The sequence below is a fragment of the Psittacula echo genome (genome assembly GCF_963264785.1).
Source record: "Psittacula echo genome assembly, chromosome: Z".
In the NCBI taxonomy this organism is placed as follows: Eukaryota; Metazoa; Chordata; class Aves; order Psittaciformes; family Psittacidae; genus Psittacula; species Psittacula echo.
Window position 1 is genome coordinate 75192963 of NC_137742.1, and position 18199 is coordinate 75211161.

At 42.6% G+C, this 18199-nt stretch overlaps 1 protein-coding gene across 1 annotated transcript; it reads left to right on the plus strand.

Moving 5' to 3' along the window:
* Positions 1-1113: 1113 nt before the first annotated feature.
* Positions 1114-16777, plus strand: CKMT2 (creatine kinase, mitochondrial 2; the record flags this gene model as incomplete). The annotated part of the gene is made up of 9 exons (XM_080637451.1): positions 1114-1265; positions 2512-2710; positions 3702-3797; positions 4519-4740; positions 7041-7126; positions 9469-9592; positions 11674-11808; positions 12715-12840; positions 16658-16777. 9 exons carry the CDS (start codon positions 1114-1116, stop codon positions 16775-16777), a joined length of 1260 nt encoding a protein of 419 aa, XP_080493577.1.
* Between the last annotated feature and the right edge of the window lie 1422 nt (positions 16778-18199).

The following is an 18199-nucleotide window of genomic DNA, read 5'->3' on the forward strand; positions in this document are numbered from 1 at the left end:
CGTATTTCATTATACTCTAGTGCTACAGAAAATAGACCCATTAGTTAAAAATAATTTAAAATATTGACTGTCAATCAGTCAGCACCTTTCTCTGGAAGGAAAGTGAGATAAATGTATATTGCATTTCAAAGGCACGAAGGAGACAGAGTAACAAAATAATGAAATTCAGGTATATAATTGTTTAAACAAGACACAGGACACAAAATAAATGTCTCTCAAACTTGAAACACAGCTGTTTCTCATCTCATGTATGTGACCAAATTACAAAGAACATATTGCTTTGCAAGAGAAACCTGTGCAAGGATGTAATAATTTCTACCAAGTGAGAAGATACAGATTCAACATTGCCTTTGTCTTTAGACAGGCATGGAAAAAGCAAAGAAATACAGGGTTCAGGGCTAACTAATCCAGATCTACATGAAAATAATTGGAAATCAGAAGACTTTGTTCACTGAAAATAAAACCAAACGCTTTCAGGTGTTTAGTTTACCCTCTAAAATAATGGTGAAGAGGTTGCATACACAATTATGTTTTTAAAGATGTTTTAAAATTTTGAAAAAGCCACTAAAACTGCATATCCCGAGGAAAATATTTTCTTGCAAACCTACCATGACCACTTTCCAAAGACGATTTACCAGAGTCCAGGTTGAAGAATAAGCTTCTGTCAATGATACAAATTGGAATTTGTGTCCTTTATTTAAGCAGGAATTATATCTTCCTGAGGAACCCCCAGTCACAGGCAATACTAGTCAAACTCTGATTCTTGTAAGAAAAAATGTGCATTGTCTTATTCAGAAGACTTTTCACAGAAAGTCTTCTTTCTGTGACTTTCACAGAACACGCCATTTTCTCTGGCAGACTTAGAGATCTGAACTCAAGATATAATCCCAGTAGAATTAAATAGAAAAAAAATACATGTATAGGAATAAAACATGCAAATACTAACCATTTTTTTGATAACAGTATATAAGCACAAATTGACAATAAAAAGAAACTTCTTCTCTTACAGAGCTACCATCTAAAGTGCGGGTTTACTGGTCATTTTCCCTCCACAGTGACTTATGGGTTGACATTGGCCCTCTTCTCTTCCAGACTTTGTAACCTCCGAGGGGAATGGCTGGCACCTTCTGTCGTCTCCTGGCTGGCCGTGCAACCACTGCACTCTTTGCAGCTGCAGGCACAGGGGTGCTAACCACAGGGTACCTCCTTAACCAGCAAAATGTGAAGGCTGCTGTTCAGGAGAAACGGAAACTCTTCCCGCCAAGGTAAGGACTTGGCTAGGGGGTCAGCGCCCTGTTAATTGAGTTAGGAGCAACATTTAACTCTTTGGAGGAAGAAGATCCCTATCAAAGGGTCCCTGCAGGGTCCTCATGTGGCCACACAGTCTATGTGCCTGTCCATGGGCTGTGTGACAGCACATGGGCTGTGTGAAAAACAGCACCCTTTATTAATAACCGTAATTTTAGGTAGCATCAACAATGGCCTTCAGGGCCAGAAAGCAGGGGTGTGGGATATTATCAACACTTAAAAAAGCCACTGACAAACAATAACCAGCCTAAGAAATATTTCAGATTTTAAGCAGAACACTAGATTAACCCTTATTTCATCTCATCAGCTGTCAGACACATTGCATCTCAGTCTTTTGGACTGGCTGATTGTACATTAAGAAAATGTGGAAGTATTTTCATTATACAAGTAGTAAAGACACCTCCCATATAACTGCTGCACTTGAAATACTCCTCATTCTGTTACAAGTGATGATTACAAACTAATTACAGACCATCTCTGTAGGCTGACTTTGCTGGCATACTTGTGAAAAACAATACAGACCAGGCTCTGAGACAGGCTGTGAATACTATTCAGTAGTGAATACCATCCTAGTTAAAATACATTCCTAAAGAAATAATGGAGTTGTGCATAAAGCAAATAATTACCAGCACACGGTAAATGTGGTCTGACTCAATTGAAAAAATGCCTTGCTAAAGCATAACATCTTTATTTTCCCTGGCTTAGTACACCATGCATCTTTCTGTAAACAGTAATGCCATTAAAGCAAAACCAGATATTGTAGAAGAACGAGCACTTAGGCTCTGAATTAGAGAGAATGTTTTCAGCTACACTTAATTACCTTTCCCCTTGAACAAAACCATGTTGGAGCTCTTTTATTTCTGAATAAATTTTCTTTATTTCTTATTTCTCTCAGCAGAAATTTAATGGGGCTTAGTACACTTTCAGAGCCCACTGGGATACATTTTCCTGATGGCTCTGCATAGCGGAAAGCTGCAACTGCCTGTTGGTGTGGCGGCCCACCGGTGTGCGACATGGGGTACTTTCAGTGATCAGAATCTTTCTCCCTTCCTAAAATTCAATACAACATATAAACTGAGAACTAATTATACTTTTAAACCATGCTGTGTATTCTGTTTCTCATGACCCCTTTAATAGATTCTTAAACTAGCAAAGATTACTCTTCAAAGTGTCACATTAACTGCTTGGGCTTCTTGTCTTCAGTGCAGACTACCCCGATCTCCGCAAACATAACAACTGCATGGCTGAATGCCTCACGCCGGGCATTTACTCTCGGCTCAGGGACAAGATGACTCCCAATGGCTACACCCTAGACCAGTGCATCCAGACTGGGGTGGACAATCCTGGCCACCCTTTCATTAAAACTGTGGGCATGGTCGCAGGTGATGAAGAATCCTACGAGGTAAGATGTTTCCCCTACAGTGTTGTATTTGGTTCAGGTTTTATGGTATCTTTGACAATAGCTCCTTAGACGAATTCAGATTCCCAGTAGGGTATGGATTCCTGAGGTAAATTCTATCCCAGAGAGTAAATAATGGACAGGCCATGTGCATAAAGATAGTGTTTTCCCTACTCTTCCTTACATTAGGAAATGCATGAATACGAGGTATTATTACTGGTGCTCTCCCTGCTGCAACTGAAGTTAATGAAGGGTACCTGCTTAGGAGCAGCTGCTACCTGCCTCCAACACCTGCCCTCATTCATAGAATCCTAGAATGGTTTGTGTTGGAAGAGACCTTAAAGCCCATCCAGTCCCATGCCAGTCACCAGCAGAGACACCTTCCACTAGAGCAGGTTGCTCCAAGCCCCGTCCAACCTGGACTTGAACACTGTCAGGGATGGGGCAGCCACAGCTTCCTACAACTAAACATTTTATGGCTGGGCTGCTGAGGATGGACTGGGACATCTGGTATTCTGGACTATCAAGTCCTGTGGTTCAGTTATATTCAATTAGATGTGTCATTGCCACCACTCCTCATCTGCAGGAAGGTGTGGTTGTGATCAGTGTTGACACACCTGAGCCAAGTGGCTCTAATGAGGATTTAGCATCCCATGGCACTGAAGAAACAGAATATTCCTGCAGGATCTAAAACCAAGATACAAGCTGCTGGGGGACTCTTGAGTGTGTGTTCTGGCTGGTAATATATCCTGAAACCTAATCTAATTGCCACTACATCCAGTATCTCTCTGGCAACTAGAATAGGCTTGAAATGCAATTTCTGTTGTGAAGACAAGCACCCCTCCTTTTATATTTACCCCGTCTGCACTTGCAAAGCCCCCTGTATGTCTGTCACCCAGGAGCCTGTGCCAGGGGACTTCTCCTGTGGCTTAAGCTGGTGCACTGAAGCATTTCTGTGAAGCTGCAGACTCTATAGATTCTCTTGACTCCATAGGTGTTTGCTGAGATTTTTGACCCTGTCATCAAAGCAAGGCACAATGGCTATGATCCACGGACTATGAAGCATCACACAGACCTGGATGCATCCAAGGTAGGATTGAAATAAAACAGTGATACAATAAAGGATCAGGGCTGCTTCTTACAGTGATGATATTGTATGCAACAGTACTTTTTCCTGATCCAACTCCAAAGGCACTAAGTTTAGGGTTAAGAGAAGAGGGATGCCACTCATGGCCCTATCAGCAAGACAGCTGCATCTCTACCTTGCTCCTAGCAGGTGGTTCAGTCCTACAGTCCCTACTAAGCACTTGGGCCACAGTCTCCCTTGGCACTGGGTCTGTGCATAAGCTGGGAAATAACCATGTGTCTAAGACTTGGAATAAAAACACGAATTAACTCCAATATGCCCACATAAACAGGATAAAACCTTAACACCTTGCTTGCTGCTTAGTATTTCCTTCATAGTTCAACTACACCATGTTTTAGCACCTTTTTGTTCTTTCCTCTTTCAAAGAATCTTCCTTACCTGGCCCCCTGTCTCTGCCTATATCCATATTTCCAAAGCCACGAAGATTCCTTCATATTTTTGGACCACTACTGGTTATTCTGCCATGTTGATTCTGTCAAAGAAACACGTTGTTCCTAAAGAAACCTCCTGGTGTCTAAAACTCTGAGGGGCTCCTGGTATTCTGAGTATTTGTGATCTCACAGAGAGCTCATCGTGCTTGGGCAGAAAGATGCCCTTCTGGTTTTTAATGGTGAACTACAAGATGGGGGGATGTGTGTGAACTAATTATTCATTCTTCCTCCAGATCACTCACGGTCAATTCGATGAGCGCTATGTCCTCTCGTCACGGGTGCGGACTGGACGCAGCATTCGGGGGCTCAGCCTTCCTCCTGCCTGCACCAGAGCAGAGCGGAGAGAGGTGGAGAACGTTGTGGTCACCGCACTCGCTGGGCTGAAAGGAGACCTCTGTGGCAAGTACTATAGCTTGACCAGCATGACCGAGAGGGACCAGCAGCAGCTTATTGATGTAAGTACAGCTCCAATGCTGACACCAACTTCATTTACTCTCACTTATCTTAACCTTTGTTTTTCTTTGGGGCACATGCTTTTCTGTGTGGGTAAGGAGGATAATCACAGTATTAACCCAGTAGTTAACGGCCTGTCAGTATTTTTAATGCAATAACAAATCATCCAGGGTCTATATTTTGGTTAAGTACCTAGCTGTACAGGTCTGAAATGCAGACTTATATTCCAGATAGGAAGATCTGTGTCAAATCAAACACATGGCTGCTGCCACCACTTTGAACAAATAATGATGTAAATTCAGGACTTTATCTTGGTCGTTTCCTTGAGGAAAGATTGATATTTTCTGTATTAATAACCATCCTAACTAAAAATATTACACTAAGATAAACATTACTTATTATCTGTATTCTAGACTGTTGGGGTGGGAGGCTTTGGCTGTAATTTGTCTGTCAAAACTACACTAAGTTCCCCAGAATGGCTGTAGCCAACTGCACCCAGGTGACCTTTTCCCAGTCCTGTAACTGTGTTTCAGGACTTGAAGGATCAGGCCCATAACAAGAGTTTTCATTGTCACACAGATGGAAAGACAAGGATTTTCATCATGGATTTTGTCACAGCATGTGACATGTCAAACAAACCTTGAATGTGCATTTTAAATATCCAAAGGAATGGCTGTACCCTGTTAGCTATATTCATGGCACATTAATCCATAACATCAACCAAAAGGGAGCTGATGAAGTAACATAACTATTTATAACCTTGGAACTAGGTGTCACAGTCTGGATTAACCAGGAGTTAAGAATTTATGTAAGGTCAGTAACTTTTTTAATTGAATGTCCTTGGTAATATGCTTATTGACAAGATGTTGATGACCTATTGTAGGTTTTATTTTATTGCCTTTTTCAGCAGGAGAGAGCTCCTCAGAAAGCAGAAGCTGAAATAGGAGCATGGAGAATAAAACTCCTTCATGGTTTAAGGTTAAGTCCTTTGGGAAGCGAAATAGGTTTCACTGATTCAGAATTTTACCTTGGTTTTTTTTTTGTTTTTACGTTAATGCAAATGTATAGAAGTCAGGGCATTGAATGTTGTAACCTCAGATTCTGCCTTTAACTCATACCATTGCTTACCTCTTCAAGTACTTTAGGACCTTGAGCCTCTATGGTGTCATGTTTTCTGCCAGCCTTTAATAAGCACCATTTGATCTTGGTAATAACAAATGAGCGCTAGCTGAATGGCATTCAGCACAAAAGGTATCTCGTACTTTGCAGATTTGAACAACACACATTATAGGGAAAGTAATAGTGCTCAGATGTTTTCTTGAAAAAGAGGAAGTTTTCTTTCAAACAAAAACTGTCTGGCTGCATCCAGTCAATCACAGGGTATTAAAAGATGAAAACCAAAAATTCTCCTCTAACAGGAAAAAAAAAGTAAAGCGTATCAACTTGTCTACCATGTCATATTTATTCTGGATAGCTTGCCTCACTGTTCTCAGTCAAACTCTAGATTTAAAAAACAAACAAATGAAAACCCAACAAAACCCCCATATAACATTTGATATGGCAGTATTTGAGGAATTAAGAACTAATGATTTTTCAGCACACACAAGAAAATCAAATATTTATTGGCTTTGGGAAAAAAGCGGCCCGGTTAAAAAAATAAGAATCTAAATTGCCTGGAATGTGGCAAAGCAATGTCACAGCAAATGCTACATTTATTAAATCAGAAATAGCACCTCTGTTATGGAACAGAACAAGTCTGTTATTCCAAAAGGTCAACCTTAGCACTGACTTAATTCCTACCTTGACTTCACGCTCAGAATAAATTGCTAAATCTCTGTGCTGGAGAAATCTCTTTTCAGAACTAGCATTTTTAATTTATTTTTCTTTTCTTCCCCCAACCTTTAAGAACTCATTGCCTTCTCCTATCCCGAAATATGTCTGCTTGCAGAAAACATCTCTGCTGGTAGCAGTCAGGTCCTTGCAGAGTACCCTTTGGTTGTGTATGTGGTATGAGGTCCTAACTTCCCATTCCTCTCCACATTTGAAAAACGTTTTTGGCAAAACATGGTCATATTACCAATGTCAATTGAGAATCTGCAAGATGGAAGAAAATCACTGGGTAAAGCACTTCTAGTTTTCAGAAGAAGGAATCAGATTCACAAGCTGTACGATGTGATTTACTTGTACGTTGACTGCCCTCACTTAAATTGTATTAGAAAATGTTATACTGCTTCCTTGAATGAACTTGAATTTTGTTTTGTTTTCTCTCTCTCTTTCTCTTTGTCCCCACTTTGGTGTCCAGGATCACTTTCTCTTTGATAAGCCAGTGTCCCCTTTGCTAACATGTGCTGGGATGGCACGTGACTGGCCAGATGCCAGAGGAATCTGGTATGTTGTGTGACGCGCAAAAGCTTGTGTCATGTTTTAAAGATTGTGTTACAAATCTCCTTACTTGTCCTATCCTTGGAGCCACTCTGTCCCTATACTCACAGAATGTTCAGTTTGCTTTTTAAATAGTTTTCTTGCTTAATTTTTGGGAAAAAAAAACCCAACCAAAACCCAAACCAAAGCCCAAGCAAGCAACCAAGCAAAATCCATTAGTGAACAACAGAATGGGTAAAACCTTTATATGCGAAAAGCCATCACTAATATCATGCACAGGACACAGCATCATAGGTATGGCTCCTTCTTTGGGTTTTTATCTCATTTTTTTCTATTACTAAATAAAAATTTGATTTTGGAAAGAGCTCATGAGTCACTCTCACCCTAACCCTAACCTCAGCAAAACCAGCTCTAACACCAGATTGTAGCCACGCTGTCACCTAGGAACCACCGGCCATTCAGCTGCAGGACACTGAATAGCAAATTCCTATTCCCCACAAAGTGTTACATTAATCCCCAGAGCTGAAAGTAACCCTTTCTTTCCAAAAGAACTGGACAGTTCATAGTGCATAGCATCTTTGTCTACCCTGGTATACTTCAAGGCATTACCAGTGCTTTAATTGTAAAAATAAGGCTAAAAAGGATTCTAAGGAATCATGTAGCATATCTCCCTGCCCTATGCAGGCTCAAGACTTTCAGAAAGGACAGGCCTTTATGTAGAAAAAAAACCCCAGCTGTTCTCCAAGCAGTGTCTGACAATACTGGCTCATGTTCAGAAGCACAGGCAGTATTACTGTGATGAGCTAAACACAATTTCTGCTGGGGAGCAGGGGCTGTAAAAGCTGATGACCCACGAAAACTAACAACCTTCTGGAAATCTGTGACGATTTTTTTATTTCAACAAGCTTCAGCTTAGCTCCCTGGTCCCCACCTAAATCTGAGAAAAAGGATAAAGCTGAGGCATCCCATTCACTGTCTTTATGAACAAAAACCCAGCAGTACCAACAATACAATTGCTACCCAGGGATCTCCTGAATAAAAGAGGTCTATGTTTTGGCTTGTTTTATATGTGAAATATTAGGCACATAGGAAAAAACCTGGCATGACTGCAAAGTATTTCAGTAAGCCACATTTAGAAAACCTGCCTTTCTCTTGCAAAAAATTGTTGTCAAAAACAGTACCTTATTTTGCTTATACTGACTGTGATTCTGTCCTTTTTACTGGCTGCAGGACTATTCCCACTGACATCAGTGGTGTTCATGGCACAGTTTTAATGTGCTCAGCATGGCCTCCTTCCACGTTCCTTAAAGCAATGGGGAGAGTTACACAATCAACCAAAGAAGGGAGCTGGGTCAGGCTAACCTCAGACTATTTGGAAAACCCCTGAACATTTGTACGTGACTGAAGACAGGGTAACAGGACCTTGGGTGACCATAATGTCAGGGCACAGGATGTCTACACCTCCTCAGTACTGCACTGGCAAACTCCAAGTACGAGCTCAAAGTCAGGCTATTGGTGAATTTGATCTTCCAATTTTCATGTGTTTCAAACCTCATAATATTCCACCATTTGCACGAATGAGTCTGATGACATCAGTCACCTTCTATGTGCAGTAGAAAGGCTGTATGTAGTAGGAAACAGAGAAAGTAGACGAAAAGCCAGGACAACTGACCTCAGGTTTGACCCAGCACTTAATAAACCTAACCACAGCTGATCTATTTGGAGCAAGAGTGAATATCTTCAGGCATTTTGATCTTGACTGACAAGCCAGCATCGCTAACGTGCTGTCTGCAAGCAACGTGCAGCTGCTGTCCTCAGACATGTAACCTGACTGATGTGGCAATCCACTGCTACCAAGCGATACAGAGGGCACTGAGATTTGATTTAGGGAAGATTTGAAATAGGGAAGAATTAAGTAAGGACATATTGCTTGGCCCCCAGCAGCACGTTACTGTTAGGTTTGTGTCCTAGCTGTACAGCTTTCTGAGAACAATAAAAACCATCCCTAGTGACAGAGGACGCAAAGCCTGGCTTCTCCCTTTGCTACACCCCCAACTGCGCTTGTGATAGAGGACAACACATTTTTCCTCACTCAGCAACACAGCAGCATGATGTGATCAGAAAAACTGCCCTTCTTGCTGTGCCCAAAAACACATGTAATGCCCCTCACTGGCATGGAGGACCCAACTAGGAAAGCAGCTTAGATGCCTGACTTTGCAGAACATTATTTTGCCATGCTTAAGCTCTCCACAGCCCCAACAGACTGTGATAAAACTAAGGATACTGAGAACTATTTTTCAGAGCCTGTCTTTTTAAACATACTGTTTCCCTCCCCCAAATGCAATCAGGCATAACAATGACAAGACATTTCTCATTTGGATTAATGAAGAGGACCACACCAGGGTGATCTCCATGGAGAAGGGTGGCAACATGAAACGGGTGTTTGAAAGGTTTTGCCGTGGCTTAAAGGAGGTAATGTCTCAATGCATTTATTATTCTTGTTTGTTTATTGTTCAGCTCTTGTCAGCAGTACTTAATAGGGTATAATAATAATAATAATAAATAACTGAATAAATAATAAATAACTAAATAAATAAATAATAAATAAATAAATAATAAATAAATAAATAATAAATAACTGAACTGATGTTTCTGGGAGCAACAAAATGAAGTAACACCAGTCTACACAGCAACTCACAATAATGCAGATAAAGAAGTAAATATGGGCATTCATGCTAGCATGAAATCTGAGTTGTAAGGAAAAATAAACAAAATGTCTTTGTAGCTTTTCATTCAAATATTAAGCACAGGCTGGCTAATGAAATATCCTTTTTTTGTGATTTTGTGCCTGTAGGCTGTGGAAATCCATAGATCACACATTTTATTTGGATTGCTTGATTTGCTTGAATGGAGAATTTATTTGACTCAGCCTCTTCATTCTCTTCTCTGATATGGGAAACTGGATGCTGTTGAGGTTGCGCACAGAACTTGGAGCTTAGGACCCTTTGGCTCAGTGCCACTTTTAGGGAGATATGGGGGTTTGTGATTAAAATACTAAAAAATGATACCGAAGACTCTAGAATTGTATTCTGGTCTACCTATTCACAAAGAAAAAACAGCTTTCATGAGATGGTGTGTGGCGTTCAGTTTTGTCTAGACAGTCCAGGTATGATTCACATTGGCTCTGGGCCCACTGCAGCCCCAGTACTCTTCTGGCACAGAAAAAGTTTATTTAACAGAGAAATAAGACATTACCATGTCCCATAGGCAGTATCATAGAATGGTTAAGGTTGGAAGGGCCCTTAAAGCTCATCTTCCCTACATGGGCACAGACACCTTCCACAGCCACAATTTCTCTGGGCAACCTGTGTCAGGGTCTCACCACCCTCACAGGCAAGAACTTTTACCTAAGAGCTCATCTCAATTTCTCCTCTCTGTCAGGTTAAAGCCATTCCCCTTGTCCTGTCCCTACAGGCCCTTGTCAAAAGCCCCTCTCCAGGCTTCCTGAAGCCCCTTTAGGCACTGGAAGCTGCTCTAAAGTTTCCCTGGAGCCTTCTCTTCTCCAGGCTGAACAAGCCCAGCTCTCTCAGCCTGTCTCCGGAGCAGAGCTGCTCCTGCCCTCGCAGCATCTCTGTGGCCTCCTCTAGACTTGCTCCAACAGCTCCATGTCCCTCTTGTGTTGTTGCCCAAGAGCTTGACGCAGGACTGCAGGGGGGTCTCCCCAGAGTGCAGTAGGGGGGGAGAACCTCCTCCCTTGACCTGCTGCTCACACTCTGGGAGATGCAGCCCAGCACACAGAGGGGTTCTGGGCTCAAGCACACACTGCTGGTCATACCCCAGGATGTTCCTCAGGATGATGATGCACCTCATCAGGTCCCATGGACTTGTGCACCTTCAGATTCCTCAGATGTTCTCAAATCTGATCTTTTTCTACAGCGGCGGTTCTTCATTCTCCCAGTCTCTGCCTTTGCCTTCTGCAATTTTAGGCGATGCAGCTGGAGCCTTACAAGGTGCATTGGCTGTTACAACTAGGCATTTAGAAGTCAAGTGTCCCCTCGAAAGAATCACAGCATCATACTGAAAATCACATGAAACTCAGATTCAGCTGCTTTTGTTTGCTTTGTAGCATTTAAGTCCTTTGGGCTTGTGTGTTGCCACATTGCTCCAAAAATACCAAGGTTAGACGCACATGGCAAAAGCCCTAATTCTTATGTGAAGATACAGCTTCACAGGCTAGGGCTATTGCAAACCAACATGATAGGGATCTTTGTGCTAAAGTGTCAGAGGCTCCAAGCTAGTGGTTGTGAGAAAATGATGAAGAAATCCTTGCAATATGCACTGGAGATCTTGGTACCTGATGAGTGCAAACATTTGCATCAGATCCAAACCAGATGTACTTGGGTGTAAGTTCATGCATCTCCACTGGTGTTAGTGAAGTTCATCATCAACAAAGATACATGGTGAAAAGAATGCCCGTTACAAGCAGAGATCTTAAAATAAGACATTTGTATGCTGACCTTTTCTTCATGCTTTCTTTTTTTATTCTGTCATAGGTGGAAAGATTAATTAAAGAACGGGGCTGGGAGTTCATGTGGAATGAGCGTCTTGGGTATGTTCTGACCTGTCCTTCCAACCTGGGAACTGGTTTACGTGCTGGAGTCCATGTTAAGCTGCCCAGGCTAAGCAAGGTATGCAAGTCATTTAAAAGGCCAGTGATATAAATCAGCTCTTCTGATTTATAAAGAAATAAATTTAAAATGCCAACTTACAGCGACTGCATGTTTACATGATGTGTAACAAGGTCCCAGGGATAAAGCACCACTAATTGAGCACACTTTTATCCTGCAAATTATTGTATCTGTTATGGAAATTTATCTACTCAGCAGACAACTGCCAACACAGGCTTTAATCCAAGGACTGACAAAACTATCCATCTCTGCGTGTCTTTCTGGAGATGCTACTACACCATGGATAACAGTATTGCAATAATTTGGCACAATACACAGTGTGTATTGTCCTGGTGCATTGTCCTGGTTCAGCAGTAGCAGTCATTTTTTTCTCCTTCTTAGTAGCTGGTGCAGCACTGTGTTTTTGACTTTCGGCCTGGGAATAATACTGATAAAGCCGATGTTTTTGGTTGCTGGTCAGAATGTTTACCCTGACCAAGGACTTTGTGAGTCTCACGCTCTGCCAGGGAGGAGGGGAAGCCGGGAGGAAGCAGGGGCAGGACACCTGACCCAAACTAACCAAAGAGGTATTCCATACCACAGCACAACATGCCCAGGATGCAGAACTGAGAGTTCCCGGAAGGGCTGGAACACTGTGGGGTGGGGTCAGTGAGCGGTTGTATTCTCTTGCCTTGTTATTTCCTTTATCATTATTATTATTGGTGGCAGCAGTAGTGATTTGTGTTATACCTTAGTTACTAAATTGTTCTTATCTCAACCTGTGGGAGTTGCATTCTTTCGATTCTCCTCCCCGTCCCTCCAGGAGCCAGGGGGGAAGAAAGGTGGAGGGGGTAGACTGCGTGGTTCTAATTTACGGCCTGGGCTTAAACCATGACAGGCATTAAGCTCAAAACTGTTTTCTGATAGGATCCTCGGTTTCCAAAAATCCTGGAGAACCTGCGTCTGCAAAAACGTGGCACTGGTGGTGTGGACACGGCAGCTGTAGCAGATGTATACGATATCTCCAACCTGGACCGTATGGGTCGCTCAGAGGTAACCTCTTCTTTTTATTTTCCCTTGCTTTTTAGCTCTGATCTGTGCTGATAGAAGTCAGTTTCCCTCTGCTGACCTCGGTGGAGCCATCCTTGGCAGTTTTTACTCCTAATTAATCTGGTCCAGTCAAAATGCTAACTCAAAAGAAAAACTAACATGCATAAAGTGTTTGACAAATATTGTTATGGCAATGAAAAAATAACAACCCTGAGCAAGTCCCACAAATGCATCTTGCTTGCACCATGTTGTGTTGGACTAGATGACCTCTGAAGGTTCTTTCCAACCCAAACTACTTTATGATTTTATATTCAGGTTAGACATGAGGAAGAAATTTTTTACAGTGAGGGTGGTAAAACACAGGCATGGGTTGCTCAGAGAGGTGGTGGATGTGCCACCCCTGCAGACATACAAGGCCAGGCTGGATGTGGTTCTGGGCAACCTGATCTAGTTGAAGATGTCCCTGCTCATTGCAGGGGGGTTGGACTAGGTGACCTTTGAAGGTTCCTTCCAACCCAACTATTTTATGATTCTATGTGATGAGTATCTCCATTGAGAGTACACAGGTATTAGAAAGGTTTGGCTTTGGTAGCAGACATCCCTCAGGATAATGTTTCTCAGCATCACAGCACAAGTTCTTAGCGATGCCTGCCTGCTGGGATGCCTGGCTACAAGATCAGAGTCTGGTGATCTCTGCTATGCTGGACATGAGACATGTTTGTATGCTGACAGTGACCACTGAGCTAGCTACTGCACATTGGGTGGGACCTGCTCTACCTGCTGCAAGGTGTTGGGGAAACAAGCAGGAGTCAAGTCCTAACCTACCTGGGGAATCAGACACTGAAAGCAAGACTGGTTTAACACCTTGTCTTCCTTTTAGTACTCATCCATGCACTTTCTTCACAGGTAGACTGCAGGACAAAGGCAAATCCTTTCACTCAGAATAACTGAGGAGGAGTTGGTGTCATCTTCATGTGTTTTGTGTGCTGCTGAGCAAAGGATGCAGAAGAGCTGGGTTTAAATCAGGGCAAAGATTTAATTGTCAGCTGAGCCCTCCCTGTTGGGCTGTAGGCTATGATGAGATGGGTTCATGTCAGACATTTGTTTTGAAGCTGTCTCAATCTGAATGAATATTTGTTGTGCCTAAGAGTGGAAATGACCTTACAGCCTTGTGGTGGTGCTGCTCTTCTGGAAGACTTAAGTCCCAGACCTCATTCCAGTTTCATATTCAAGTATTTTATAAAGCAGAACAGCTTATAAGCGCAAATCTACTGAAGGATGGAGGAGAAACAGCCCTGTCAGAGTTGCAGCCTCCTCCCACTAGCTCTGCCTGAGGCAAACTCTTACTCTGGGGCACAGGCTCTAAGTCCTCTGGCAGTGCTACAGATCCCTTTCCCTCCTCAACACCAGGGCTGTGCTCACCCCTGGCCATGTCAAGAACAACCGAAGCAAAAATTTACCTTGCAAGACCCTGTAAGATCAGTGATTTGAGCACTCTGCTAGTAGATGGGAAACAGAGGTTCAAAGCTTCTGTCAAACACATCTTCTGCCCCCCAGGTTTGTGCTATAACATCTCAACAATGGTCAACCAGGCAGGCCCTGGTGGGACTGAGGTCTCCTGAGGACCCTTTTTCTCCACCAGTAATGCAATACACGACTGGGGCTCAGATGCTAACTCTGCTTGTACATCAGGATTTGAAGGGCTGCCTGCTCGCCCAACAGCAAATTGTTAATTACCCTGGGGGATTTGTGCAAGTTAAAATATGATTGCAAGGGAAAGCATGCTGTCAATGTTTAACCCAGAGGAGCACAGGACTGAGAGGCTCTGGCAGCTTACGTACAGATACAGTTTGGTCATGGTGTTCCAGCCCAATCCAGAGTTCAGCCTGATTCTTGGTAGGTTTTCATAACACAAATATAACCCTAGGATAATGCACCTGGGTAACAACTAGATCCAAACAGCAAGTGGCTTCTCTTCCTCACTCACCTTGGGTTTTCCACCACTATTTTCCACAAGTCAGGTCTTTTTATTTGGAAATGCCCTTGAATGTCTTCACAGCCAAGGGGCATTTGGACAGGGACTTGGATATTCATAATTTTGGAGTTTGATGTAGGCAGCTATGTTCCTTTGAATCTAGACCAAAATAAGTAAGAGAGAAAAACTATTGAGCTATATTATTTGCAAAACCAGTAAGTGAAAAAAAAAAATTATTAATACTTGAAACATCATAATGTGTGCTTTAGACTAAAATAACACTTAATAATACAAAAGGATTACACAGCACAGTTACTTAATACGAGTTCTACTGAAAGATGGGCTAAGCATACAAATTTTTGCTTACATGAAGACTTCCACAGAAGTCAGTGATGCCTTGTACTGCAACGAGTCAAAAGATTACGCCAATAGATAAGATACAACTTGAAGGTTCTGAAATCTAAATAAGACAAGACAAACTCAAGGGGACGGAAATGTTTTAAAATACTTCTTTTTTTTTCGGTATATAATAAAACAAATTCCATTACGTGGTAAATGTGTTTGCAGAACTGAATTATGATCCCAAAAGTGCAAGATGAATTATTTGTATTTTTGCTTTGTTTCAGTTACTGGTCAATGCAAACTTAATATGAAATCCCTTTTCTTCTGGAGGCTGCAAATTCAGACCTCTGATTTCCCAACACAGCTGGTCTGTAAAAGACAATAAAATAGACTGCCAAGCCACTCAAATGCTTTGTAGTAAAAACCAAGTCCCTTGAAAATCAAAGACTGTCACAATAAAGAGACAATAGGATTTAGTCTTCGTACTAAGTTTTAACAAGCCAGTCATTAAAGGTTGCTAATGAACCATTCCATGAAGATAAAGAAAACTCAGTGCTATAGCTTGCTGGCTAACAATGCCATAGGGCCTCCCATGTCACTGCTATGGAGAAAGTTTGTTGAGGACAAGACACCTTGTATTCTTCAGCAATTTTGAGGAATTTTACAAGTCACCACTACCCCCTGCCATAGAGAACTGCAAATTTTGGTGCTGCTCTGGGCCTGGAGCTAATCCCACCCCTGCCAGTGTAAATCAAGAGCTGAAAACAAAGGAGTGATGGATGGTGTACAGCAAGCATGAGTTTAGGATAAGTGTCTGCTTCAGAGATGTGCATTGTCCAAACTGCCCCAGCAAAGCCAGGATGCTTTGCAGAATGAGTAGGGCATCTTTCCCCACAGCTGACTAACCATCACAGCAGGGTTCATGGTCATCTGCAGGGGAACATATTGTGTGAAGAAGAACAAGATTCTGGCTTGACGAACTTTCTCAGGCAGTCTAAATGGCTGTGGCAAATCAGATAGTCCTGCCATCCTCCCAGTGCCAGCCATGTGAAGGACACCTACCCTGTGCCTCCAGAAGCATTCAGGTCCAGTGTGGATAAAGGCAATGAACCTGTCTTCCATCCTTGCACCACCATTCCAGTCAGCTTCTGTCTGTGTGCTCACACAAATGCTCCTGCAAGCACAGGGGTGGGACAACCTTGGGAACTGGGAACACACAACAAGGGCATTTGCAAGAACTGCGTGGTGATATTGAGCACCTATTTGAAAATACCGTTGCTGGTGGTTCAAACTCAAGACAAATAGGAAAAGGGAATTACTATGGTTTTTCACTGGACCAGCTTAACCCATATTCCCTCTCCCACAGGGTGTGATTTCTCTGCTGTGACCCTCCTTACTTACAGCTTTACCTGCTGTTGTTGCAGTACAAGCCAGTTTTCCCTTCCTCTATTAACAGCATTAGCTAAAGCTTCTATTATAGCTATTTTCTTCTTCTTGTTGTAGGTGGAGCTAGTCCAGATTGTCATTGATGGGGTCAATTTTCTAGTTGACTGCGAGAAGAAACTGGAAAGAGGTCAAGACATCAAAGTGCCACCACCGCTGCCCCAGTTTGGCAAGAAGTGATTTTGCTGTTCGTGGTGGCAACTGATGGTAAATACAGCTGCCATTCTGACACAAAGGCACCACTGTATGTCTCTGTATAAATAACTTGTGTAATAAAACACTACCTGATACCTGATGCCTCCTTAAATGCCTGGCTGCACCGGAAGAACCTAGTCCTTTTGCAGCTTTACTAGGATGCACCCAACACAACTACCTTTTTTGTGGAGACTGCTTTCCTTTCTTTCATGGTTGGTGACAAGAAAAGTACTACCTCAGTAATGCAAAAAGCAGAAAATCTCTATTCTGCACTTGCACCTATGGTCATACATACAAAGTCTCCTGTGAGCACCCTATGTTGCTCACAAACACGCTCCTTTCCTGTGATTGTCCAGAAAGCTGAAGTCTGTCAGCCTGAGGGCAGATGTTGTAAGGTGCTCATTGCTTTTTCAGTAGCCACTGGACACCATGGTGAGTTCAGCAGTTAACTGGAGTAGGCAGCTACATGTGCCTTCAGTCTCTGAAGTGCACAGCTTGACCTGTCATCAAGAACTAAATGGTGTCTCTGCATGGGAGCCATCTTTCTCTGTCTAGGAGTAGTCTGCACACAGAATCCCAAACCCTCAGATTTTTTTCACTTCTGGAGAACTCACCAGGTCACTTCTAAGCTTTCTCCCTCTGGCATAATATCTGGCCTGTGGCCTTGGCCTGTAGAAAGCTGGCCCAAAAATCAGTGGGCAAATATGTTTGCTGATAGTCTGCATCTAACATAAATGTGTGTTGCTTGGCCTGTCCCAATCTCCTCCTGCCGCCTTTAGGTTCCAGGTAATGGAGGCTAGGCATCACATATCAAAGTGCCTTAGGAGGTACTGCCACTCTGAGTAAGATCTCTGTACTCAACATTATGTTGGTGGTGTAAAGCAAAACCAGCAGATGTTAACATTTGCTTCCTGTTTTCATATTGAAACACATTCAGTGTTCATTCAAAACATCAGTTCTCGGGGGGGGGGAAGTCAAAACATGCTTTGATGAATGTGCAGTGTTGCTGTTGAGTGGGGTGTACCATAGACTGCTTTGGGTTGGAAGGGACCTTAAAGCTCATCCAGTTCCAACCCCCTGCCATGGGCATGGACACCTTCCACTAGACCAGGTTGCTTCAAGCCCCATCCCACCTGGTCTGGAACACTGCCAGGGATGGGGCAGCCACAGCTTCTTACAAGTGCATATTAGTCCTGGTTTGATTCTTCTGTGGTAGGGACTCCCCTAACAAAGCATCCTTCATCAGAAACCTCTCAGCTGACGTCTACTACAGAATGTCTACATGGTGCAAAGCCTCTGGAGAAGGTTTTTTAGTGAGTCATATTGAAAAGATGTGACTGGATAGTTAGGCCATGATCAGTTACAGATTTTAAAAGTCGTAACTGGAAGCTAATCGAGGGCTAGATG